This window comes from Electrona antarctica (assembly GCF_951216825.1).
Source record: "Electrona antarctica genome assembly, chromosome: 9".
In the NCBI taxonomy this organism is placed as follows: Eukaryota; Metazoa; Chordata; class Actinopteri; order Myctophiformes; family Myctophidae; genus Electrona; species Electrona antarctica.
Window position 1 is genome coordinate 37514731 of NC_136790.1, and position 26330 is coordinate 37541060.

General features: G+C 42.4%; 2 protein-coding genes across 4 annotated transcripts in view; one reads left to right on the forward strand and one right to left on the reverse strand.

Annotated features, from left to right (window-relative positions):
• Positions 1-465: 465 nt before the first annotated feature.
• rbbp5 (retinoblastoma binding protein 5) lies at positions 466-16444 on the reverse strand. Of its 3 annotated transcripts, none has more exons than XM_079510124.1 (14): positions 16026-16444; positions 15189-15214; positions 13439-13611; positions 12980-13120; positions 12371-12533; positions 11673-11782; positions 10367-10486; positions 9709-9862; positions 8856-8927; positions 7428-7545; positions 7051-7120; positions 6372-6601; positions 4765-4961; positions 466-804 (listed from the first exon to the last, which is right to left on the reverse strand). In XM_079510124.1, the coding sequence occupies exons 1-14, from the start codon at positions 16042-16044 to the stop codon at positions 745-747; spliced, it is 1653 nt and encodes a 550-aa protein (XP_079366250.1). In that variant the 5' UTR covers positions 16045-16444; the 3' UTR covers positions 466-744. The 3 variants fall into 3 exon arrangements, with proteins under 3 accessions (XP_079366250.1, XP_079366249.1, XP_079366251.1); XM_079510123.1 differs by having other exon boundaries at positions 4749-4961; positions 16026-16443; XM_079510125.1 differs by having other exon boundaries at positions 4884-4961; positions 16026-16432.
• Positions 16445-18697: 2253 nt separating this feature from the next.
• LOC306929547 (cryptochrome-1-like) overlaps positions 18698-26330 on the forward strand; it is a 13096-nt gene continuing 5463 nt past the window's right edge. The window contains exons 1-7 of the mRNA XM_079510119.1: positions 18698-18813; positions 20449-20642; positions 22661-22769; positions 23024-23166; positions 24569-24753; positions 25469-25566; positions 26081-26221. Of these exons, the coding sequence (XP_079366245.1) occupies positions 18757-18813; positions 20449-20642; positions 22661-22769; positions 23024-23166; positions 24569-24753; positions 25469-25566; positions 26081-26221 (927 nt within the window). The 5' untranslated portion in view covers positions 18698-18756. The remainder of the gene's footprint in view (positions 18814-20448; positions 20643-22660; positions 22770-23023; positions 23167-24568; positions 24754-25468; positions 25567-26080; positions 26222-26330) is intronic.

Here is a 26330-nt window from a genome sequence, read left to right on the forward strand (position 1 = left end):
CCTGGTCACGTGGTTCATGTACTCGCACGAGCCCATCGACTCCAATGCATTCCGTAAACTTCCGGTTGTACCTTTTCAATAGAAGTTTATGTAGAAGAGCCTGGCCCGTGAAGTGAACGGAGTTGTCGTAACTTTGTCTTACTCTATGGCTCTGGTAAGACTCAGCCACCCGCTGATGTACAGAGAGCACCTCAAATGAACACACGGACATGCAAGTGTTAGCATACCAGACTAGATAAAAGCATTTTATGAGCATTTGGCCCCTTCCTGACAGCAACTCGTTCCTTCTCTTTCCCATGAGCTTTGTTGATGGTGTTTGAGAAAGACAGCATGGCAGGATCTTCCTCTGCTACTGCCTGGGTGTAAAGATCCCAGGCAGGCAGCTCAGTCCAGGGGATGCACCAAAACAGACTTGGGTGCAAAGTACTTATTGCTTCAAGTACTTAATAAATAACAGTAAAAGCATTTTCTAGCACATTATTGCCTTTTATTTAAACAGTTATCGACACGCGCACTGACTGAAAACGTTGTCAAATATGTACAAGAATATAAAAAAGAGGAATACAAAACCAGAAGAAATAATAATAATGTCTAAGTTCCATGGTGACGGAGAATGGCGGTGACGGACTGTGATGTCATGATGAGGGTTTTGACGTCACACAAACAGTCAGTGGGGGGGGTTCATCAGTTCATGTTTAGCTGTTGCTGGTGCCGATGTTTTTCTCCCAACACCAACAGGTGGTGCTACTGATCAGTCCATCCCTCCAATATCGTGCTGTTTGTAGGACTGTGATACCTGAAGTCCTGTTGAAGTAACAACAGTAGTTAGAAATGACAAAACCGTAAATACGTACGGAGGCAACAGTCAAATCAATTCAATACATTATAAAACAAAGGATTTTAATAAAATAATCCATTTAGATGGTATTATTTTTTTGCAGATCTACAAGCCGACAACGTGGCACATAGAGTTTTCAGACCTGCTATAGCAGGGGTATTCAACTAGATTAGGCAAGGGGGCCACAACTGTAGAATGATTGTGTGTGGGGGGCCGCACAGCGTGCGCGCGGAGCGTGAAATTTGTGCGTTCTCAAAATTCATTTTTAACACAAAGATTTATTTACCGGTAATACATTTGTGCACAGTAAATGAGCACAGGGTGATATATGTCTATACCAGTATATGCTACCTTTAAATAGATGTAGACCTATTTGACAGTGCATAAACATAATTGCCTTGCCTGACGAGCGTCAATGAGCACCAGACACGCACACGCACACGCACACACACACACACACACACACGTAACTTTCATTAGCTCTGTCTCTCTCTAAAATAAATATTATTATTTTTTTACTTTTTCAAAATTGTTCCAAGGGTATTGTAGTAGGGGGGGCGCTGCACGGGTCGCATTTGGTTGAATACCCCTGGGCTATAGTATTTATTTATATACATTTGGTTGAATACCCCTGTGTAGTATTTATTTATATTTATATACATTTGGTTGAATACCCCTGTGCTATAGTATTTATATACATTTGGTTGAATACCCCTGTGCTATAGTATTTATTTATATTTATATACATTTGGTTGAATACCCCTGTGCTATAGTATTTATTTATATTTATATACATTTGGTTGAATACCCCTGTGCTATAGTATTTACGCCATTTTTGTCCCTGAATATCCAAAACCTTTCAGGAAATGGATAGTTGTTAGCCGTGTTCCAAAGGATCCAATTAGTTTAGTCACTCGTTAAAGCTCTTGCCTCAGACTTCACTTTCACTTAAGACATTTTTAAATGAGCAGATCTGCTATTTTTGCTACTTTTGTGAGACAGTGTATTGTGACCAAGTAAGGCATGAGTAAGGCATAAGGAAGTAAGGCATAAACACAAAAAGTTGAAATATGGCAAAACGAGGTGGGCATGGTTTCTGCCCAACCGTAATGATCTACACCACAGTATCAATATAGTAGTAGTGTAGAGCATACAATAGTACACAAGAGAGCTTTAATGTTTGGAAAACAATACTACCATGAACAGCTTTTGTTTAGTTTGTTTTGACCATATTATTTTATTATTAAAAAAACAAAGGGTTTGACACAAATCAAAATCTTTATGAAAGCAATAAAGATCAATACAAAATATAATATTTCAAAGCAAACTGGGTGTTGCATTGTTTCCAGGCACTGTTGTCGTAAGAGGCAGCATATAAGCAGACAGGACTCACTACAAACCAGGTGTTTCACGTGGATGGGTGTGGTTTAACAGGACGTAGGAGGTAGTACACACTGCTGGCACACAACAAGGCAGGCGGGGGAAGACAGACTGTTTATATTGTGGAGCCAGCTAACATGCCATTGCTAATGTCAACTAGCAATGAAACATACTTTATTTTTTTGTTTCAGAAAGCTCGTAGAGCACCGAGTCTGACGTACTGTACGCATCCTAACTGGGTCACGGTCCCCCTCACTCTGAATTGCCATAGACATGTTTAATATTGTGGCATATAAGAACTGTGTTCCAAATATAAACAAATGAGCCGGGTGGTTTGACTCATATGGGTATGAAGCATCAACTGATCGCCAGAAACAGACCGACTCATAAACGATACAGAGACACCTCTCCGACAATAGCGCCGGGACAATTTGTTTATTTTTGGACCACAATTCTTACATGAGACGATTCTAAGATGACCCAATGATATTTTCTATACAGAAAAACTTCTGTGACCGAGGGGAAGAGCGAGTGACATCAGGACTTCGGCACCCTATAGAGCTTCGCAGTCCCGCCCCCTCCCAAGGACCAGAAGTGAATTCCCTGTTAATTTTCCTCAGACATTTCAAAAAGTATTTATATAAAGACGTTGACGTACACCGCGGACAAAGCCAACTCGAGTTGTGACGACAAATGACAGTAAACACAATGTTTTGGGCCGATCAAATAATTTGCAAGAAGAAAAACATCATTTTTTGTTTTGTTACAAATGATTTGATCAGCGAAAAACATTATTTATTGTCATGATGTGTCACAACTCCAGTTGGCTTTGTCCGTGGCGTAATAGTCTTTAAATAAATACTTTTTGAAAAGACTGAGGAAAATGAATGAGAAATTCACTTCTGGTTCTAGCGTCGGCATGAACCATCAGTTGATGCTTCATACCCATATGAGACTACGCCACTCTATTGGCATTCAATGTAGTTAGCTTAGCTCGACAAGACAAGCTGATGCGAGCTGACGAGACAACACGCATCAAGCACACAGCGTGTGGGACACAGGACATAAGGGGCGGTTCCCCTGACGAAACACCTGGTTTTTAGGGAGTCCCATAAGCACACGCCAACTACACAACCGAAGCACACAGGACACAGACACCAAAACACAACACAACACAACACACACAATGTGGAGAAGCGTACCTGCAAGTGCCAAACACACACGAAGGTAAAAAACCCACACAAGCCCAAGGAGGAGCGAGGCAGGAGCAGGAGGTAGGAGGGGGTCAGAGGAGGCCAAGCAGGAGGTAGATGAAACTAGCCACAGCAGGAGCGCCAGCTAGCACCCACGGGAGAGAAGCTGCACCCACCATGCAGCCCTGATGGGATCGGGCCTGTTCTGTTCTGTCGCTACACTATTGGGCATGGACAGATCTATATATGTTGGCCATCAATGACAGCATTTAGCTACAATGGACGTGTGGTTCATCATTTAACTTCTTTTGAACTAGAGTTAACATAAATGGACATCAATATATGATTTGATGATAACTTATAAAGTAGGCCTTGAATCCGGGGAGGGAGTGGGGAACTGATAGTCCTCTACCTACACCTGGTGTAGAACATTGTGATGAGAATGTAAGATGTATTCTAGACTGGACTGAATATAATCAATCATAATGGTCTACACCAGGTGTCCCATATCTTTCTTACACTAAGAACCACTTTCATATAGTCAATTTGTTTGTGGACCTTTTATTAGAATAGTCATTTCTAACCATTACATATACGGCTTTGAACTAGGATGTAGATTTTAATTTTTCTGGACATCAGGGATATTTTGTCACATCTATGACACTTGTTCCTGTATTGGCAAATATTCTAATTATTTATTATTACTGAGATCTCATCAGAAAGCAGGAAATGTCCTGCTGCCGATGTATCGGCTGTTATTAGACTTTTATGAAGACATCGGTATTGGCAATGATGCAGCTGATGTGACAGATTTGTTATCTTTTACAGATTTTGAATAAGGCTTAAGTGGTTAACCCATTAAAACCGGGAAAGCATCCGTGTCATTTTCAATTTTAGTGTTGGCTATTCAAAAATAGCAGATATAAAACACATATAAGGTATACCCACACCGCATCACTTCGTGCCGCGCTGTGTGCGAGCTTGTACATCTATTTTCGAAGTGCGAGAACTACTGATTTAGGAGGCATTTGTAGAATCGGCCACAGGTCTAAATGCGTTAAACTAAAGTTCAGTTTAGGTGCTTTTTATAATTGATTGTTTTCTTGTTAATTGTACAAAAAAGTCAATACAGACAATAAATCTGTAATATGTGGCCTAGAATTCTGTCTAACCCGGGATCGGACCCAACAATATGTGGGTCTGCATTTGTTGGTCTAGGGGGCATGTTGGTGCAGACTGAAGGCTGGGCTCAGTGCCAGCAGGAGGCAGGACTAGCAGGCTAGCAGAAGATTAGTGCAGCTCTACATTTCTTGTGGCGTAGCTTGTGGCATCCTTACCTGCCCCAAGACCCACCTCTGCTCGGCCCTTCATCCCTACTGCTCCTGTCCCGGCGCTGCCCAGGGCCTCTGGTGGGTAGGAGGGCCGCTCTCCCCGGTAGGGTTTGGGCCTGAATGGGTAGTCTTTGTCTTTACCTTTGGAGCCTTTCGGCCGGCCCGCCGCCTTCTTCTTTGACTTGCTGTCGCCCTTCACTCCCAGCAATGGATGAACCTCTGTACAGAAAATCACACCCAATCCAAACGTGAACCTTTGGTCTTTTGCTTCAATAGTGGTACATTTATACATATGACTACCACAACAACAAAACAGAGAGAGATTACAGTTCAAAGTAAAGTGCAAAAAGTAAACAAAAAAACTACGTTCGCACTTTTTATTGTCCCCTTGGGGAAATGTGCCCTCTGCATGATTTGACCCATCCTAACTACTGCATCCTAACTACTGCATCCTAACTACTGCATCCTAACTACTGCATCCTAACTACTGCAGCTACGGTGCAGTGAGCAGCTACGGTGCAGTGAGCAGCTACGGTGCAGTGAGCAGCAACGGTGCAGTGAGCAGCTACGGTGCAGTGAGCAGCTACGGTGCAGTGAGCAGCTACGGTGCAGTGCCCGGGGACAGCAGTGAGCAGCTACGGTGCAGTGCCCGGGGACCAACTCCAGTACTGATGCAGCAGTGAGCAGCTACGGTGCAGTGCCCGGGGACCACCAACTCCAGTACTGATGCTAGCAGTGAGCAGCTACGGTGCAGTGCCCGGGGACCACCAACTCCAGTACTGATGCAGCAGTGAGCAGCTACGGTGCAGTGCCCGGGGACCAACTCCAGTACTGATGCAGCAGTGAGCAGCTACGGTGCAGTGCCCGGGGACCAACTCCAGTACTGATGCAGCAGTGAGCAGCTACGGTGCAGTGCCCGGGGACCAACTCCAGTACTGATGCAGCAGTGAGCAGCTACGGTGCAGTGTCCGGGGACCAACTCCAGTACTGATGCAGCAGTGAGCAGCTACGGTGCAGTGCCCGGGGACCAACTCCAGTACTGATGCAGCAGTGAGCAGCTACGGTGCAGTGCCCGGGGACCAACTCCAGTACTGATGCAGCAGTGAGCAGCTACGGTGCAGTGCCCAGGGACCAACTCCAGCACTGATGCCAGTACCTTGGTCAAGGGCACTGGCAGGAGTATGTGCCCAATATGCATGTCTTTTGGTGTGGCAGGAAACCAAATTACCCGGAGGAAGCCCAACGGGCAAGACGGCGATAACATGCAAACTCCACACAGACAGGGATCCCTTCTTGCTGTTTAACCAATGACTAGTCTAAACTAAGTATGCACCCCGTGTTGACCACTTGCACCCACTGTGAGTGAGTGAGTAAAATACATCCCCAGCATGTAAGTTGAGTATACATGCCAAGCATGTATACTCAACTTTACTGCCAGAACTGCCAGAAACATTTTCCCTGCTAAATGTCCAACACCGATAGAATATGTAATTTTTCACCAGATGCATGTGTAAAGTTTACAACGTTTCAATCAACTTTAGGCCCTCAAAAAACCCACTGGGATCTGTTTACACTGGTCAGTGCTCTGGTCCTAATAACATATTGTTCTCCCTCTCTCTCTCCCTTTACCGTCAATGGGAACACCCTGCAGTTCAATGGTGGTGGTCCGGGCCTTCTTCTTGGTGGGGCCTCCTTCAGAGGAGGGCTGTCGCTTCTTGTCTCCGCCTGCTGAGGCTTCCTCCCCGGTGCCTGCCTGGGAGGCGTCGGGCGGGGGGCCGAAGGGGTTCTCCTCGGGGTCTTCCACCTCTGGAGCGATGGGGAGGTACAGCAAGGCTTTGTAGTCCTCGAGCTCCTCATCACTATATGAGAACAACACACACACACACACATCACTGCTTTGCACTTCAAACCTGTACCAAAGTGGTTCTTAATGTGGGGTCCGGGGTCCCCCAGGCGTCCTTGACAGAGTTCCATGGGATCCCCAGCTAAATGTGTTGATCTGTCATCAAAATCATTTTAACAACTAGTATTTGAAAATAATCTACAAGCTCACGACCTCCTGCAATGCGACGTGTTGTGAGCTTGTACAAAAAGTGAAAAATGTGGAATATTATTAGTGAGACATTTTAACAACACAAATAATGTAACCTGGCATAGAATATGTTCTGGTGGGAGTCACATACTGTACGTATGAAAGAGAAGTCAAGACATCAGAGGAGATAAGGGCAGTGGATTGTGATATTTAGTGACTAAATCTACTATGTTCCATAATTCTTGATTCTCTGATAATGTGTAATAAATAAATTACCTGCTGCAGAAAGCCACTATGGGGTCAACAGTGGTTACATCAACCACCTCATCCTCCTCAGCATCTGCACCTGAAGGACACATCAAGGACAAGGTTATTATAATCAATGATAAATCTGATTTGTCAACTACACAACTAAACAAAAAAGTGATGTTCACAACGTCAATTTGTAATCATATCACCTCCCTTTACGAAGAAAACTTTGGATGTCAGAAGGAGCATGTATTTGCCTTAACATAGCAATTCCTGATCACTTTTTCGCCTAATGCCTATGCATATAGGGTAAAAGTGATTAAAATGATTGTTATGCTACATTCAAAAACCACTACTTTCAGAACCACTGATGTACATAATGTACAAGGCATTGTGTGGCTTACCCGTCTGCTCTGGTTCGCTCTTATCCTCATCCTCGATATCAAACTCGGACTCACGCTCCTCATACTCAACGTTTTCATCAAGCTCTTTGAAGTCTGGGGCAAAAGCGCTCCAGTTTTCCTACAAACACAAGACAACGTGTTCAACACCATCATGTCTAGTGAACGTCTGAATGTCTAGTGTTGCAGCTCGTTTGAAGGACATTAACATTCATTACAATTTGCTGTCGGGTGGAAACCTCAAAAGGAGTAAAAAGATCAAATCGCTTCCCAATGTGATACATTTTGAGCTTGTAGATCTGCTATTTTTGCTACTTGTGTGACACTAGTATGAACAAGTAGGACACACATTTACGAAATAATCTATTAACTAATCTATTAACTTAAAATGTTGATTAACACTCCCAACGCCCAGGACGAAGTTCTTTGTCCTTTCTATTAGTAACGCCCAGGACGAAGTATTGTCCAAAAGACGAAGTTTATTGATATGAGAACGGATCGCATGGCTCCATAGCCCAGGAGCGCTTGTTGGGCAATCCTCTGTGTTGCGCAAGAGTGAGACGTCATCGAAAAACTCCCTCCCCTGTTTAGTTGATGAAAACGAAAATCTTAAAACGTTCATAACTCGCCATCTAAATCATCCCGTCTAATTATGAAAAAAGATCCTGTGTTAGACGGCGCTCCGCGGTCCAGTCGCTAGTCGCGATAGATTTATTCTTACCTCCCGTTGTTGTCGATCGACTCTAGAGTGGTGTGACTATTGTTAGCTGCTACACACACATTCACAACAATATCCGGTCCGTCCGGAAAAGGGGTCCGTGTTTATAAATCGAATGGGCGCTATAATGTAATGGATTAAATAACCCCGGGCAATTAAAGTGTTGAGGTTTCTACCCAATATGCTGCAACGATATATTGTCACTAGTACAGGCGATAAATATCATTGTAAAATATCATAGATTTGTTTATACATTTTGGGTGACAATGACATACTTGCAGAGAACGGTTTTAAAAGTTAACAATCCGACAGGTTAAGGTCACAGTACAAGAGACACACAAAGAAAAAGGTTCTAATGAAAGAAAGAGGACTGAGCACCCATCAGAGCTGAAGTTGACCAGAAAAAGAACCTCTTTCAAATTAACCATCAATACGAACGTAAAAATAACAAAGTCTGTTTTTTTCTGTTAGTCTACTTCTTGGTCCTCCTGAAGAGGACCGAGTACAGTTCGTTTAAGACCCTTGGAATAGTTTGATAACTGTTGCACTCATAGCTGAAAGTAGTTAAGTAGAATATTAGTCCATACTCAACCCGATGAGTATGGACTAATATTCTACCCGCAACAATCGAATCATCAAAAAACGGAATCATTCAAGAAAACAAGTTGCACAGCAAGGATTCTTATGTGAAGCCCGTCTCACAGTCCACTTACCACTTGGTTCTGAGCCCAGATGGACACCACGCCGCTAGAGATGGAAGCTATGATGGGACGCACAGGATGCCACTGTGGAAAGAGGAAAGGTTACATAAATCAATGCATCTTCATCAGGGAATAAACACTTTACAACTCAGTTTTCCCACTAGTACTGTAATGTATACCATGCCTGAGGAAGGTTGTGTGTGACTGCAACGTAAAAATGTTGCTCAATAAATCTTTTATGTACCGTACAAGTGGGTAATCTTCTATTGCTGATGTTCACCGTTTCACCTATGCCACTTTTAATCCAGGTGTGCTAGCCTGCTGGAGGACTGCAGCTGATTTATCCTGTGCTGGTACAGTCTTTTTTACTTTGTGTATCAGATGTTTAATAATATTATTAAGACTGGTTCGTACATTGTCGTCAGTCATCTCAAATAGCCAATCTACAAATCCACAATGCATTATCATCGTGTTGCACTTCATTTTTGATTTATTTTCTGTGTTCAACACTTGCTCTGATCCATAACGCCCGTTTGCGGACAGTGTTGACTGCCTCGTTCGACAGACACTTGCTCTCTGATCTGAGATCGGTGGACGTTCACTTCAATCATCTCTGATCTGAGATCGGTGGACGTTCACTTCAATCATCTCTGATCTGAGATCGGTGGACGTTCACGTCAATCATTCAGTCACTTGCAATGCAGAGCCAACAGGCGCAATTGAAATGAACATCAAATAATCTGGGATCCGTTAGCAGGAACCGTAAATGCAAATGTGATGGAACCGGTTCTGGATCCGCAATGTTAGATTCTGGAGGGAAAAAAGCGGTACAACATTCCAGCCCCCCTTAGCTGCATGTACTTACAGCAACGTCAAGAAGCAGCTCTCCTCTGGTTCCGTGGAGGATTTTCACCAGGTTGCCGATGCTCTTCTCCCAGATGTAGAGGGCGTGCTGCCTGGCTGAACCCGCCACGATGTACTCCCCATCCCCTGAAAAACAGCACCGCTTCCACGGTGTCCTGCAGGACAGGGGAGGACAGGGAACAGGGGAGGACACAGAGAGAGGGGAGCAAACGAGTGGCATGAGAGGTACAGGAGAATCGAAGAGGTCGGAATAGAGAGTATGCGCATGCTTAAAGTGACACTTTGGCACATCGAGTGGCAAATCGAGTGGCAAAGCAACAGGCAAAGTGAGTTTAACATTGTTTAATGTTGTTTTATGCAATCAGATAAGACTTTTCTGTGTGGATGTATGGGCTGTCAAGGCCAGAAAGTAGTTTTTTGCCACCCAGTAGGCGTTCCTGCAGACATGGTATCATTTACTGCCTTAATGGCATCATATGTTTGCAATGATTGCAAAAACCTTTTTGATTTAACTTCAACCAAATAAACATCATGTACAGTTTCATTAATATATATGTAAGATCCAGAGAAATGTAACAGAAAACACAAAGGATCAGGTATTGTTGGGACTCTAGGTTAAAGGTTCATGTGGTTAATTAGAGGCGCTGCAGCTCCAGTACCTGTTGACCAGGTCTTGGAGTTTCTGCATGGGTTCAGGTTCTCCGTCTCTGCCGCAGGTCATGATCTCCCTGCCGTCATAGACCCTGATGATTCTGTCCGCTGTGTTGATAAGGAAACAGCTGACAGACAGACAGACAGACAGACAGACAGACAGACAGACAGACAGACAGACAGACAGACAGACAGACAGACAGACAGACAGACAGACAGACAGACAGACAGACAGACAGACAGACAGACAGAACAGAACAGAGGCAGGGAGGGGGCATGCTTATTCACTTAAACAGTAAATAATTATGTGCACAAGTATATATGGCACACATATAGCACAGAAATATGTTTCTATTTAGTTGTATTCCCATACGGTTGTATTGCCTGAGATGCTGAATGAATCTAGGCTCGCACACTTGTATCAAGGGTTGTTTTTGTACATCATGTGTACACTACGGCGGATATTTCAGCATTGTGGGATCTCTGCAGTTTGTTAAGATGACATTGTTGGTGCGTTTAACTGATAAAGATACCGCATTGTAACTCAACTGCGCCACTCAGTGGCTGTAGGTGGGGTAGGTCACTTTTTTTTAGTACTTGTCTTTGAAATTAGTCATTTTAAAATCAGAGCATATTTGAAATGATGGGGATTGGCTATGTTAAGCATGGTCAAATTCTGATTCTTTGTAGATTTTATCCCATTGTACTCTGCAGGTGCTTACAACTCAACTGTCATAATATTCAAACTGCTGCATACATCATGTCAGGGCCGACAAATCATATCAATGTTCACTGACAACCAAAAGCACATGCTACATTACACAGGCATTGAAGTGTATATGCATGTATACATGTATGTACAGTATGTAATGTATAGATCAGTGGTTCTCAAACGGTGTGCCGTGAGACAAGTACAGGTGTGACTGTGACTAGCGATTTTATGTCAAGGTGCCATAACAGCAAGTCCGGGGTTTGATTCCTGAGCCCGGCAGACTTTTGCTGTGTGTCACTCACGGCCTCTTTGCCCGTTTTTTGTCAAATGTCTTCTATCAATAAAGGCATAGAAGTCCCCCCAAATAAATAAATCTCATCACTAATGTTCAGTTGAGCCCTTTTAATACTGGTGTGCCTTGAGATTTGGACTTCCCCATTAGTGTGCCTTGGGCACCAAAACATGTAACTGGTGAAATAAAGATTTGACCACTGAAATGATTTAACAACTGCAGGGGTACATTAAAAGATCAACAGTCGCACAGGACACCTAGTGGATTTCCTGACAGGCATTTGGTCCCCATTCCTTCACGTGTCACTCACCTGCCCTTGCGCGCAAACTCAATGGACTTGATAGCTGTGGTGTTACTGGTCCCTGTGGTCACTCTGAAGGACGCCACCAGCTCCTGAGTGTGTATGTTCAACACCAGGATCTACACACAACACCACAACACCATGAGATGAGACAAGTCCGGGTGTCCTGGGATTTTGTGACAACCACATTAGGTACACTTATCCAACTTAACCTTAACACATTCCCTCCTGTTACTATAGGCGGGATCGTGAGGCCAGTGCCAGGCCAATGCGCCTGGCACTGGATATCACTTCCGACCCGGAAGTGATATCCCTCCATATTTGAGCCACATCCTCATTCTAGGCTGTGTGTTGACTCGCAATGCATTAACTTTCTTAGCACGATGAAAGTTTAAGAGTTTTATACGTTCCCAAAGATCGTAGTTCTCATTTTGAGGAGAAAAAGGAGTACTAAACGTGAGCGCAGTCGGATCGGGATGTAGGTGTTTCTACCATGCGAGTACAAAAAGATATATGTATATTATTTTTAATGCTGGATTAATGTTTATTAATCTAATCTCGTGATCTTGTGGATGGCAAAGCACAGATTGTGTTAACCCATTAAAACCGTGAAAGCATCCGTGTCATTTTAGATTTTAACCACTTAAACCATTATTTTATAATAAATATGAAAAGAGAATACTTGGTAAAAAAAACACAGCATTTACCTTTCCCTTGGCATTGCCGGTGTATATGTACTCGCCGCGCCTGTCGAAGGCTGCTACTACGTTAAGGTCAGAGTCGTCGTCCACAGGAAGGACCACGTGTTTGGAATCCGATAACGTCAACAGAACCGGAGCAGACTTCATGGGACACACCAGAACCTTGTCTCTAAAACACACAGAAACAATTCCACTTTAGTATTCAAATTTGTCAATCCATCCTCTACCTTTAAGCCTTTCAACCTGGCATGTCATTTGTCACAACAATAGCTAATATAGCCGATCCACACATTCAAAATGTGTACTTTTGACGCATTGTAAGCGTGTAGATCGGCTGTTTTTGTAGGCTGAGTTGTATAATGGTGATTCTCCAAAAACGTTATAAGGACCCCCATCTTAGAACTAAGGCATTAGGCCAGACCCCCATAACTCTGAGTGTGCACAAATGCTATCAAATGGATCCAATAAGGGTTAATATGGTTCCATTTATACTCTCAGAAAACGGTAAGGGCCCATCTGATTCCTTACTATATCACTATATATATTTTTGTGGGACTGCCTGGAACCACACCAGGACCCCCACTTCAAGAACTAATAGATTTTCAAAACACTCACAGGTCTCTGGGATGGTACTGCAGTTTGAGGATGGGCGAGGGGAAACGGAACCTCTGGTCACAGTCCCCTGTCAGGACGTCCCACTGTGACACAATGTTGTCTGTTGATGCACTCACCAGCTTGTGACCGTCTCGACTCCAACTGCAAACACACACACACACACACACACACGCACTTCAAGGTATAAGACAGTGGTTCTCAAATGGCTTTAGAGACCTGAATTTTGAATCACACCAGGAAAACACTAGGACATGGTGTGGGACATGGACATGGTGTGCGTGTGTGTGTGTGTGGGTGTGCGTGTGGGGTTATGGTCACACCGGTCTTTGTTTCTGTCCAAGTGGGTGTCTTTTTGCAATGGTTCTCGAAGGAACAGAGCGTTTTGGTGGCATTGTGCGCCTTTCACGTGTTGTCTGGTGTGCCCACCATGCCCATAACCTAAAAGGCCCAATATATTACCATAAAGAGCAGACAGGATGGATATGTGCGCTGATGATTTTAGCGATGCCTCGTGTGAGGAAGTCCCAGATGACGATGCGGCCGTCGTTGCATCCCACCGCCAGCAGGGTGCCCCAGCGGTTGAAGGTACACGTGAGCGCCATGCTAATACAGTCCAGGGTGCCATCTGCCTCCTGAAAAAAAGACACATAAACCACATCTGTACAGCTTTTCACAACTCAAGCACTTTCCCATAATATTTGTAGAATAGATAGATTCATTGTAGACATTGTAGACAGACAGACAATGTAGACAGACTCATCAATATGAGTACGTTTTTATAAAAGACCAAAGACACGACTTGTTATCTAAACCCGGGCCAAGACCCGCTGCAATGGTGTCCAAGCCTTTCGTTTGTTGCGGTGCTGGTGTCATCACTGAAATGTCGCTGAGTGTCAGTCATATCCATATGGAGCCCGGGGTTCCGGGCATCCTGAACACAGTCATAAATTATGACTAAAGGTACTTTCAGACGGGCATCGATTAACGCAGTCGTTATCGCCTGGATCATCAACTACAGGTCTGCACCAGGTCAGCTCATGAGGGACGTGACAATGCATGTGTTAAATACGCTTGCGTTGTCGCCCCTTGACTTCTCCGTACCAAAAAAATCACAGGTCTCATTGAAAATGAATTACTAGGCGCATTAATCACTGCCCATCTGAAATGACCATTATGCTGGCAAGTATGCTCTGAAATACTTGCCAATTTCATAAGAATTTGCACGTTTTCTGACAGCTCAGTTGAGCACATGCACGCATCACTGGTGTAAATCTAAAGTTAGCTCTCCACTGCACCGACGTTGGCGGTGATACGTTTTGGAAAGTGTCTGTTGCCAAACATCTGCTGTTGAATGGGAACACTGTCACATCAGACATTGTAGGGAGGTTAAATACATACATATTACTACAGCTGCACGTGTGCTCAAAATGCAGACAAAGTGTGGGGCTGTGCACGCACACATGTGTGTGGTTCGTCTCAATCAAACACCAGCTGTCAGCTGCCATATTTTCTCTGAAATGAAACTACGCATATATGCCATATCTTTAACTTATAATATCATAAAATCACTGAAGCAACCGGTAGTATTCTATAGGTTTCCCAGTAGGCTACTCCATTTTTTTCCTAATCATTCTAGACATTTTATTATATATTATATATATTGATCATTAGTAGAAGAAAATGATGCTGTGTGCGCATTGCACTGCTGCAGGCACGCAGTATTTATTGTTTTAATTAATACAAAAAATATGAAATATATGATACACCGGACCAAAAATAGTCTGAATACAGATATTTATCTGCCCATGTGCCCTAAGCTCCCTCCAGTACAGTAGTTATTTTTTACAATTTCTCAAATGATTTAAGCATGTGTTTTAGTCATGGCCAATTTGTCACTGAATGCACCTGAGAGCTAACTTAACTACTAAAGGTGCTAAAATAGCCTATGGCTTTACATCTTTTTCATCAACAAGCCTACTTGCTCCTTCGGCTTTCTGTGCTTCTCAACTTGCGACCAAACGGGACCGTACCCGCCACCCATTCTAAAGCAGATTTTTGGACAGTAGGAATTAAAGTAATAGTGGATTGTCTGATGAAATGGAATAGGAAATCAAAGCTAAGTACTTAGTGTTACTACCTTCTCTAACATCAAAACACCCAATACTACATCTCACTTTGTAGTAGGCTATTAATTAAAAGATGTGCATACCTCTGGATAGTTCTGCCCGAATGATTCTGTAAACAAATCAAAGAAATATAATGAATAACATAATATATTCAAAATAAAGAATATATACAAGAGAAATATACATGTGAAGTGAGGGGCGATCTTATCATCATACATCATCTCATTCCAGCCAATCACAATTTGGATCCTCACTTTTGTCTTCAATCAATGTTTGTGTTTACACAAACACTCAAAACTGGCCATTCATTTTCAATGGCATTTAATGTTTGTGGTGGGACAAACACTCAAAACTGGCCATTCATTATCAATGGCATTCAATGTTTGTGTTAGGACAATGTGTTTACACATAACCTCAAAGCTGAACTTAGCCCCTCAAAAATATGATTACATATAAATAAATACTAAAATTAGTATGAGTATATCAACTTCAAGCGCCATTTACCGCCCGTCGTAAGACAGTGCCGCTGGCCAAATAGACCAGATTTACAAGCAGCCGATGAGCTTTTTTGTGAGCTAGCTTGTAGATCTGTTATTTTCCGCGAGTGACAGCACCGTCGTACGACTGAGTATAAAGACAAAGCCATTCATTCTACAATTAATAATTACGTTACTACTATTGTATGTAACGTAACTACTTGGTTACATAATGTCCTCCACAAGTTCACAGTACACTAGTTTTGCACAGATAAATACCAGCACAAATACAGTTTAGAGTAATTAAGTAGAACAACATAATGATTTATTTGACAATACCATTGCCATGCTATGCTAACAACAAGCTATTCTCGTTGTGGCAACTAAGCGGATCTCGTGAACGTTTCTAGACTAAATAAATTACCAACAAAAAATAATATTTACCGAGCAGTTCTAAGTTCATTGTGAAGCAATTAAATATCCAAACAGAATGAATGCAGCGCTGTGTTGTTGTGCACGGCGTCAGTCAACAGTTAGCCTCAGATTTAGCCTCCGATGCTAACATATCAACAGCGCGACTGGCGCCTATCCGTCAACGAAGGACCCCAAACAAAGCGGCAACACACGTGCCCGAATAGAAATTCATAAACCTTTTGTTATTAACAGATCGTGTTTAAGTTGATATGATTATATTATTATTATTTATTTTAATTGTTGTAATGTTGCATTTCAAATAATAATGTCACCGGTCCTACTGAAGCAGTTTCAGTTTCAATCAAAACCAACGTATTATCGGCCAACTGCACATGAAAGAGCCAAGATGGCGTGCACAAGAGCAGTGGTTCCTTACTCTAAGGCCCAATCCCAATCCACTCCCTTGCTGACTCAATGAGCCCTCACTGACTTAGCTGCGCGTTCATGTGAAGTCTGCGAGGGCTTGAGGGATGTCCCATTTGAAATCGGTAAGTCAGTGAGGGCTCAGCCCCGCCCCTTTATGTGCCCTTTGCCAAAGTCAGCATCGATGCTGACTTTAGCTGACTTTGGCAAAGAAATTACCCACAGTTCATAGCGTTACCAGGGGAATGAGGGGGATCCTCCAAACGTCAATCATTTAGGTATGCAAATTAGTTATTTATATTTACCGCGGTTAGAATGTCAACAAACACAATAGTGCTTTCTCACTGTTCTCAAAGGGAGACGGAATGGAAGGATAGGCTATATATTTAATAACAATAATAATAATAAGGGAAACATGATGAGAAATGACTAATGAGCAAAGTAAAATAATATGGAAATGCAATTTATGATGAATATTATTATATATGAATATTACAACCCCTATCACACAGGAAAGTGTATTTATGAAACTAATAATAAAACGACATAAATAGACATGATAGACATGTCATGCATGTAGGCACTGGCTGTGAATAAGGACAGGTTTTATAAAGTGATGCAAAGTGTCATGAATGGCGGACTCATCTTCAAAGTGCTGTCCCATTCCTTTCACAACAATTTGGAGCCCTTGCAGCCTCTCACCCTCAAGCACTTATACAGCTGATGTCACTAAAGTCAATGAGGGTTCAGGGCTCAGGGCTTGAGGGAGGCAATTGGGATTGGGCCTAAGAGTGGTTCCCATATCTTTTTTTAGCCTTAGCTAAAATAGTTGTTTTTGGGACCCAAACTAGTGAAAAGCAGATCTACAAGCTCACCGAGCACTGCGAAACCGGCCTTGTTTTTTGGGAGCGGAAATCTTTTGAAATAAAATAATATTGGGGTTTTTTTAATGTTGGAAAATAAATGGGATTCGTGGCCCAAAACAATTGGCCCCTGGCCAGAAATGGGTCCCGATCCACAGTTTGGGAAACAATAGAGCCTCAACACACACATGTGATTATCCGGGTTGTTCGCAGACTTCGCAGCCCTTGTTCGCAAAGCGACCAATCACGTCTTTGTAGCATGAAATGAAGTTTGTGATCGTTTATGAAGAACACGTCATGCAGCGCGCGCTTTCGCACAGTTGACCAACGTAAACGTTGTGTTTTTGTGTTTAAAATGTGTCCAAAACGCTCTGGAAACGTGAATCGGGCCTCTGTGCGTCATTCCGAAACGGACCAATGAGAGCAGAGCATTATGTAGGTCACTACCGGTCACTACAATGGACGTGTTACGAAACCCAACAGACGGGATAGAAATACAACACCTAGAATAGGCGAAGAATCAGGAACACAGTAAAGTACACAGGTATTTGGTAAACGTTGAAATACTCATTATACAGAATAATGTATAATTATTGAAGCAATAATATGTGTGTCCATCACTTTGTTTCATCTGGTAAATATGCTGTTTGTTTTATTGGTTAATTTATAATACACAATATAGACAATACCTAAACATTGAAAATTGTAGCCTACTTTTAATTAGCATTTTAGTAAGTGGGCTACTTCACTTCACCATACCACCAGTTTCTACAGTAGCCTATATAGGCCTACTACTAGGCCTACATAACAAAAATTATATTATGAATGCAGGCCTAAATCATGCATAAAGAGGGAGCTTTATGCATTTGCATCTTCAAGAGTGTATTTGTACATTTTCGAGGTTAAATAACACCACTGACTGGTGCAAAAGCTTCCAAGAGCTTCCAAATTAGATGTTTTCCTGCGACCAAAACTAGTCAAATAATTTAGTCAATCTGCTATTTTCACAACTTCTTAAAAAAATGATTTATGTATTTGTTTTTTGTTTTTAATTGTGATTTATGTTTAGTTTTTAATCTTTTGAAAAATATAAATGTATTTCTTAAATGTAGGAAACAAAAAAGGGGATGTTTTCTCGAGTCGTGACCCATACATCAATCTGAGAATCCCATCGTCAAATATTCGGGAAAACAGCGGCCCCTGTTGTTCCTCGAAGTTGACGCAGGCAACAGTCTGTCTTGAGAGACTACCCATACATAGGCCTACCATAGAGATATACCGGTAATATAAAACGCATCATGCAGTGAGTTCACATCGGTTCACATCTATGTTATCATACATCTACAGCTTGCTTTTGTGATGGAAAAACTGAGCATGCGCACTGCCTGGCGAAAAAGGTTATGAAACCATCGGATTTAAAGACAAGTTAACAGAAGCTTGTTGTAGAAGTACTACAATAATCTCAAGCACGCTGGATGCTAGGAGAACATGATGAAAATATAACTCCGATTGAAGATCATCACTTATACCAGGTTAGTGGTAATAGCATTGTAATAACGTGTATAGGTAACCTGTGGAGTGTGGACTGTTGTTTCACTTGTATAAGGATGAGTCCCATGCACTGACCCATGTGCAATAATGAGTGCAATGTATTTTGTCTCTGAGGTGACATACTGACATTTTAATATTGTGCAACGTGCAACATATTATATCACAAGTTGGTGCATTTAAACTGGGATTGTGTGCCTCCTCAGAATTACCTACATTCTCCAACTTTACACAAATTCTATCTCTGTACATTCATCGCATCCCTTTCCACTAACATTTACAACCGTGATCTGATTTTAAATTATTTGTATTAGTTGGACCGGTTCACCCTACCTTGACATAATCTTTCTGCACAGAAATTAGAAATGTTTTGCCCAACAGCTGCGGAGCTGCCGATGCTTAAAGATCCATTTGCTGTTGGTATATCACAGCCAACATTATTATACTATACTACATGGTCTTACGAATGTGTTTGTACACTCTCAGAGTTAACACTCATTATAATGAATGCGTTATTTCAATCAATGCATTATGGTAGCAGTATATAGGTGGCCTCCCTACTCTTCCAGTGAGACATTTAAGACCCTGGTGTAAGGTCTGCAGCCACTGCTGCATGGGCATGCAGCAGTGGCTCAGGAGGTATAGAGCAGCCCAGGCTCCCCCAGAGTTAGCGCAGCCGAAGTGTCCTTGAGAACCCCTATAAATCTTAGCACAGACTTGCAAATTGATGATTTGGCTGTGTACATATGGTTCCCAACGTGGGACCCCCCAGAGCTATTCCAATGTAATGCTTTGCGAGCTTGTAGATGTTCTATTTTCCAAAGATTCTGAAAAACATTTAAAAAAGAAGTGCAATAGATAGGAGGGTATGCGTGTGGCATCTTCGTCATACCTGGAAGTTATGCAGGAACTCTTACTGAGTGGCAAAAAACTACTTTCTGGCCTTGACAGCCCATACATCCAAACAGAAAAGTCCTATCAGGTTAAATTGCATGAAACTCACTTTGCCACTCGATTTGCCACTGACTGCATTCCCATACCTATAGGCTTTTTTGGAAACATAGCCGCACATCACACACCTTGTATGAGGGGTCCTTGACACAAAATATTTTCAGATGAATATGCATAGCATAATCTATGTAAAGCGCAATAAAGGATAAAGACCATTTACTTTGTGATGTGAACCCAGGGGTCATCAATGTGTCTGTACATTTTAGATTTTTACATTATAACATTATAATGTTCTTATTTTGATCATAAGACCCAATTACTGAATGTCAGTTTCTAGGTTTTCCTCAGAATATGTGTATAATATCCAAGGACGCCCTGAAAGTGCACAAATGGAACCAAATAGAGGTGCATTTGGTTCCATTTATACACTCTCAGAGTGGAATGGTCAGTTAAGGCTATAGCTCTATAGAGTGGACAACTGGACAATAATATGACCAATATCATTGTCCAAACATTTGTATGTCCATGGCAAAAATAGAATTTTGACAAAAATGTCCACCACAAGCCAGCATGGTGATGACCCCTTTGCGAACCACATTATGAAACATAACAGATTATAATACTATTTTTTATAATCCTCAAATATGCTATTCTAACACTTTCTACAGAAAGCCGTCACTGTACCCCCCACCACCATGGCCCCCAACAAGATCAACTCCATCCATTGGTTCCGCAAGGGGCTGCGTCTCCATGACAACCCGTCCCTGTTGGAGGCGGCGCGCGGCGCCGACACGCTACGCTGTGTTTACTTCCTGGACCCCTGGTTCGCCGGGGCGTCCAACCTCGGGGTCAACCGCTGGAGGTGAGACAGAGAAACTATTATACTCATTTAAATACTCAAGTATTAGAAAGTACAAATTACAAAGAGCATTTCCAGACATTTTCAGAAATGGTCAAAAATAGTGAAAAGAGACAATCTACAGAAGTAGGGAATAAGTGGTTAATTCATCAGATATTTTTTGAAAGGGTCCCAAGTATGTCCCTCCTTAGAAATGTAGAGAAATTAGTGAACGCTTGTAAAAAAAACACACATTATTTTAATAATTGTTCTATAATCTATAATACACAATACCAATACCAATACAATACCACAATACCTCAAAATTGAAAATTGTAGCCTGCTTTTAATTACAGTATTTGTGTAAGTGGGCTACTTCACTTGTTTACACCATAGTTACCCATCAATAGTGTTGTTTTTCTACAGTCAAAAAAAAATCTCCAAAAAAAAAAATGTACTCAAGTACAGGTACAGTACTCAAGTACAGCACGAACAAAGCAATTCAATGTGCTTTACACAGAACATCAAGCAAAGTAAACTCATTTATATTTGTTTCCTTTCCGGGAGTTTCCGGGACCACAATGAGAGGCAGGCAGGTTAGTGGGCCAATAGAGAGTTCTGAGTCACTGGTCGCTGTGGAGATGACCTACTTTTTAGGCGGAAGCTCAAACTGCTGGTATCTTGGTGTCTGCGGAAACTGACTGAAGAGCGCGCGCGCGCGCGCGCGTGTGTGTGTGTGTGTGTGTGTGTGTGTGTGTGTGTGTGTGTGTGTGTGTGTGTGTGTGTTCAATGTCAACTAATACTAGATACTTAGTCAACTAAAACTAGACTAACACTAAAACATTCTAGGTTGAAAACTATTCAAGAGACTATGACTAAAACTAAAATAAAAAATTGCTGTCAAAATTAACACTGATCAGGGCTTGTGCGTGTGTACCAATGGCACACACGCACCTCAAAATGACAAAAGTCATGTTGATCATCCAATTATTTTCATCATAATTAACTTCAAAATGTTACAAGAGTTTCGAGCCGCTACGGGAACATATTGTTCTTTCCTTTCCGGGAGTTTCCGGGACCACAATGAGAGGCAGGCAGGTTAGTGGGCCAATAGAGAGTTCTGAGTCACTGGTCAGTGTGGAGATGACCTACTTTTTAGGCGGAAGCTCAAACTGCTGGTATCTTGGTGTCTGCGGAAACTGACTGAAGAGCGCGCACGTGCGCGTGTGTGTGTGTGCGTGCGTGCGTGTGTGTGTGTGTGTGTGTGTGTGTGTGTGTGTGTGTGTGTGTGTGTGTGTGTGTGTGTGTGTGTGCGTGTGTGTTCAATGTCAACTAATACTAGATACTTAGTCAACTAAAACTAGACTAACACTAAAACATTCTAGGTTGAAAACTATTCAAGAGACTATGACTAAAACTAAAATAAAAAATTGCTGTCAAAATTAACACTGATCAGGGCCTGTGCGTGTGTACCAATGGCACACACGCACCTCAAAATGACAAAAGTCATGTTGATCATCCAATTATTTTCATCATAATTAACTTCAAAATGTACATGTTCAGTCACTGTTTCATGTTATCTTGTCTCAAATAGTTTACCCTCTATTCCTTACACAAAAATGCTCAAGAGCGGCCCAAAGATCTCCTGCAAAGGCAGATTACCGATACATCATATTCAGCTGGTACAACCCTAATGTCATTTATTCTACTGTGGGTCACGTTCAGTTGACTAAACTTGGTCCTTTAAACTGATTACGGTAGTTGTTCCAGTAAAACTGCTCCTGCTTATCTATGAGCAGTTCCACCGTTGGCCACCGGGTGTCACAGGACAACAAGCAAACAATGGGTCCAGTAGTCCTGTTGACTTCCAAGTCCAAGTCATAATATATGATATGATATGATATGATATGATATGATATGATATGATATGATATGATATGATATGGCCACCCATCTCGTGTCTGTTAAGTGGTCGGATGAGTAGGCCCTGATCCAGAAAAGGTTGGGAACCCCTGATTTACAGACATGCGTTGCTGTTTCAGGTTCTTGCTGCAGTGTCTGGAGGATTTGGACACTAGCCTACGCAAGCTCAACTCTCGTCTGTTCGTCATCCGAGGGCAACCAGCCAACATATTTCCACGTCTCTTCCAGGTAAATAACAACATCCAGGCTCACTGGCAATCAGGACTACATTCAAATGGCATTTGAAATATAGGAATTGTAACCGTAACTCTGGAAGAGTGCCTTGCTGTTGTTGTTTCTAAAACATTTAAGAAAAGACAGATTAGGTACTATTAAATAGCAAGTATTATCTGATTAGTAATAGTAGCCTATAATTAAAGAACAGATGTAAGTTGATATGTCTAACCAGAGCTCATGGGTGTGAATGTTGTGTGTCCATACAGCAGTGGGACGTCACTCGCCTGACGTTTGAGTCTGACTCAGAGCCCTTCGGAAAGGACAGGGATGCTGCCATCAAGAAACTGGCTGCAGAGGCTGGAGTGGACGTCATCACACGCACCTCGCACACGCTTTATGACCTGGACAAGTGAGTGAGTGAGTGAGTGAGTGAGTGAGTGAGTGAGTGAGTGAGTGAGCGAGCGAGCGTGTCTACAAGATCACAACCTGTTCCATCATGATGCATTGCAAGCTTGCAGAGCTGCTGTGTTTATGATTTCTCATGTGACACAAAGTATATTATGCTCCCCTCATGTTTCTGATTTACACTATAACGTCACCAAAAATCTACAACCTCACAATGCGCAGCTACGTGACACATTGTAAGCTTGTTTGTCAATTATGCCAGGATCAGAGATGCTAGTGTCAATAACGTGAAGATTTCAGTTGAAACTAAGTAGGTTTTTTGTCAAGCAATACATATGACATGTGGACACTGGACGACGTATATACTCAAATGAATACTTAAGACTTAGTATTCAAAAGTACAAATTACAATGTGGCATTGTGAAAATAGCTTGCAGAAAGTTTCAGTCCAAAGTCAAAAGTACAATATGTTTTGAGTGAAAGTCAGCAGCTTGCAAAAGATTTATTTATTTATTTTTTAACTCCCAAAATGAAGCCGATACCGACAATAACGACAAAAACCTACTTATGAAGTAAATGTACTTAGTTACTTTACACCATTGCACAAAACACATGATATAGCACAGTAATGACAAAGCAATAGCCTGAAAACTCCATCATTTGGGTCAGGTGGATAGAGCTTTGTCTGACATGACATGACATGACACGCATATGATGCAACGTGAGAAGCACGAAATTGTGTCAGGCTTTTAGACGCGTTGAAAATCGTGTTAGATTGGTGCTATACTTCACTATAAAACTTGAAATGGGACTTTTCAGTTGATAAATGGCAAAACAGCTCTGATTGGTTCAGCATCTCAGACACACAGATACATGTCTGAGTGAGTAACCTATAGTGACTGAGTGATTGCATGCGTGTGAGTGCAAAGTTATAGCTTTGAAATATTCTCTCAAGTCTCTCAATACTTTCTCTCATGTCTTTGCTGTCGGGAAGAAACTACCTACCGGTAACTCAAAAATGTTTGAGTTTTTCAGGAAATGGAAAAAAAATCAAGAAATGAGGAAAAACATATATTTTTAAAACAAAGCAATACTGCCTCATCAAAGTTGGTATTATATATTGTCAATTACTTGCATGAGAGGGAGAGAGGTGGTGGATTTAGTTGCTTTAGCAGACAGTTTTTGAAGTTCCAATGAGGTTTTGTCCGAAGCGCTTTTTAATACTTTTCATTGGTTCAACATTCTTTTAACCAGCACACACATGTAAAGGGTGTTCAATAGCATTGATTCATGAAAAATAATCAAAAACTTTAAAAATGGAGTTAAGTGGTTTCTCCCGGACAGCAACGATATGTGATTTTTCTTTTGGTGGGATATTCAACTTTCGGTTGCTTGTCCATCCACAGGATCATTGAGCTGAATGAGGGTCAGCCTCCAGTGACCTTCAAGCGCTTCCAGACGTTGGTGAGCTCCATGCCCCCACCGGACCTCCCCGTGGAGCCCCTCACTCGAGCCACCATGGGAACATGTGTCACCCCTGTCACAGAGGAGTGCAGGAGGAACTACAGTGTCCCCCACCTGGAGGAACTGGGTGAGAGCACACAGCACCCCAAAACACTGCACTATGTAGTTTGGGGTATCAGTGGCCACTTTAGACACAAATAACATGGCAGCCAACGTCTTTGACTTCACTAATCACTACCCAGGAGTCTCTGCAAGCATGTCCGGCAAGGATGCGCTGTGATTGGCCAGTCTTCGCTTTGACCTTGGGGCTTGGCAAATGCCAGGATGAAACTCATTGTCTTCCCTATACTGTACATAGTAAATTAGTAATACAGTCAAGCCCCCAGCAGGGACCCCCCTGAGTCTATATGTTTATGGAAGGATGATTGCTATTGCTTAAACATGTAACTTTATCATTTTGTGGGACATAATATGCTATAGTTGTTAAAAAGTGACACAGTGCTGCATTAATGCTTCTATCAACTAATTATTTGAATGAATAAAGGGTGATTTTAACCCAGTGGCTCTCAACCTTTTCTGGATCAGAGCCCACTTGAAAATCTGGAAATTGGGCTGCCGTGTCAAAGTGGTCAGATGTGTGGGCTGCGTTCAGAGCATGTTCATTCTAATGATCAATGAATCATTTGGAATTAATGTAGTATACTTTAAGTATTTGGTATTCATTGGAGATTTGTGGATTCATGGTTCTGGACAACCACTGTGTAGTGTGTACTGCTCTTGATAGATCAATTCAAATACAGCAGATCCATAGGACCATGTATTTATTTTGTGTTTTATTGTAGGCTTCGACACAGAGGGGCTGGGCGACGCTGTGTGGCCAGGTGGTGAAACTGAAGCTCTTGCTCGAATAGAACGACAACTGGGTCCGGATGTCTCCACGGTAAAACACACACGCGCGCACACACACACGCACGCACGCACACGTATCTTTGGTCCGACGTCCTAATAGTCTGACACGCAATAGTCCGACACCCTACCCCAAACCCTAACCTCACAGGGAAGCCAAGGTTGAGTCTTAACCGGCCACGTATGTCGGACTATTGGTACGTCTGACCAACTTTTACCCCAGTGGAGTAACCCCACACATACACATACACAGACACAGACACACACACACACACACACACACACACACACACACACACACACACACACACACACACACACACACACACACACACACACACACACACACACACACACACACACACACACACACACACACACGCATGCACACAGTTGAGACACTTCAGCAACCTGGGGTGTACAGATATAATTCATTTTTGGCCCAGAAATGTATATTTGATAGAGATAAAGGTTGCTGACCCCTGATCTACAGTAGGGTGTAATAGGCATGTGGTTGACCCTTGGCCTCTGCTCTGTGTGTGTTCCAGGCGTGGCAGATGAATTTTGAGCGTCCTCAATTCAGCTCCAACCCCCTGTTACCTAGCAACCTGGGTCTGAGCCCTTACCTGCGCTTCGGCTGCCTGTCCTGCCGTCTCTTCTACAGCAAGCTGGCCGAGCTCTACAAGAAGGTGTGTTGAAGATTTGTAATGTCGGGATTCAATTAAAAATGTTGAACATTTTATGAAATTATGTGATTTCATTCATCAATATTTTAATATTCTTCATGGAAATCTTGTC

Bases quoted from the DNA above. Each gene is read 5' to 3' on its own strand.
- rbbp5 (XM_079510123.1), bottom strand. The intron at 8,928-9,708 runs GTAAGTACATGC...CTCTTTCCACAG, and splicing joins AGCTGCTTCTTGACGTTGCT to TGGCATCCTGTGCGTCCCAT. The intron at 4,962-6,371 runs GTAAAGGGAGAG...TTTTCTGTACAG, and splicing joins GCAGGGTGTTCCCATTGACG to AGGTTCATCCATTGCTGGGA.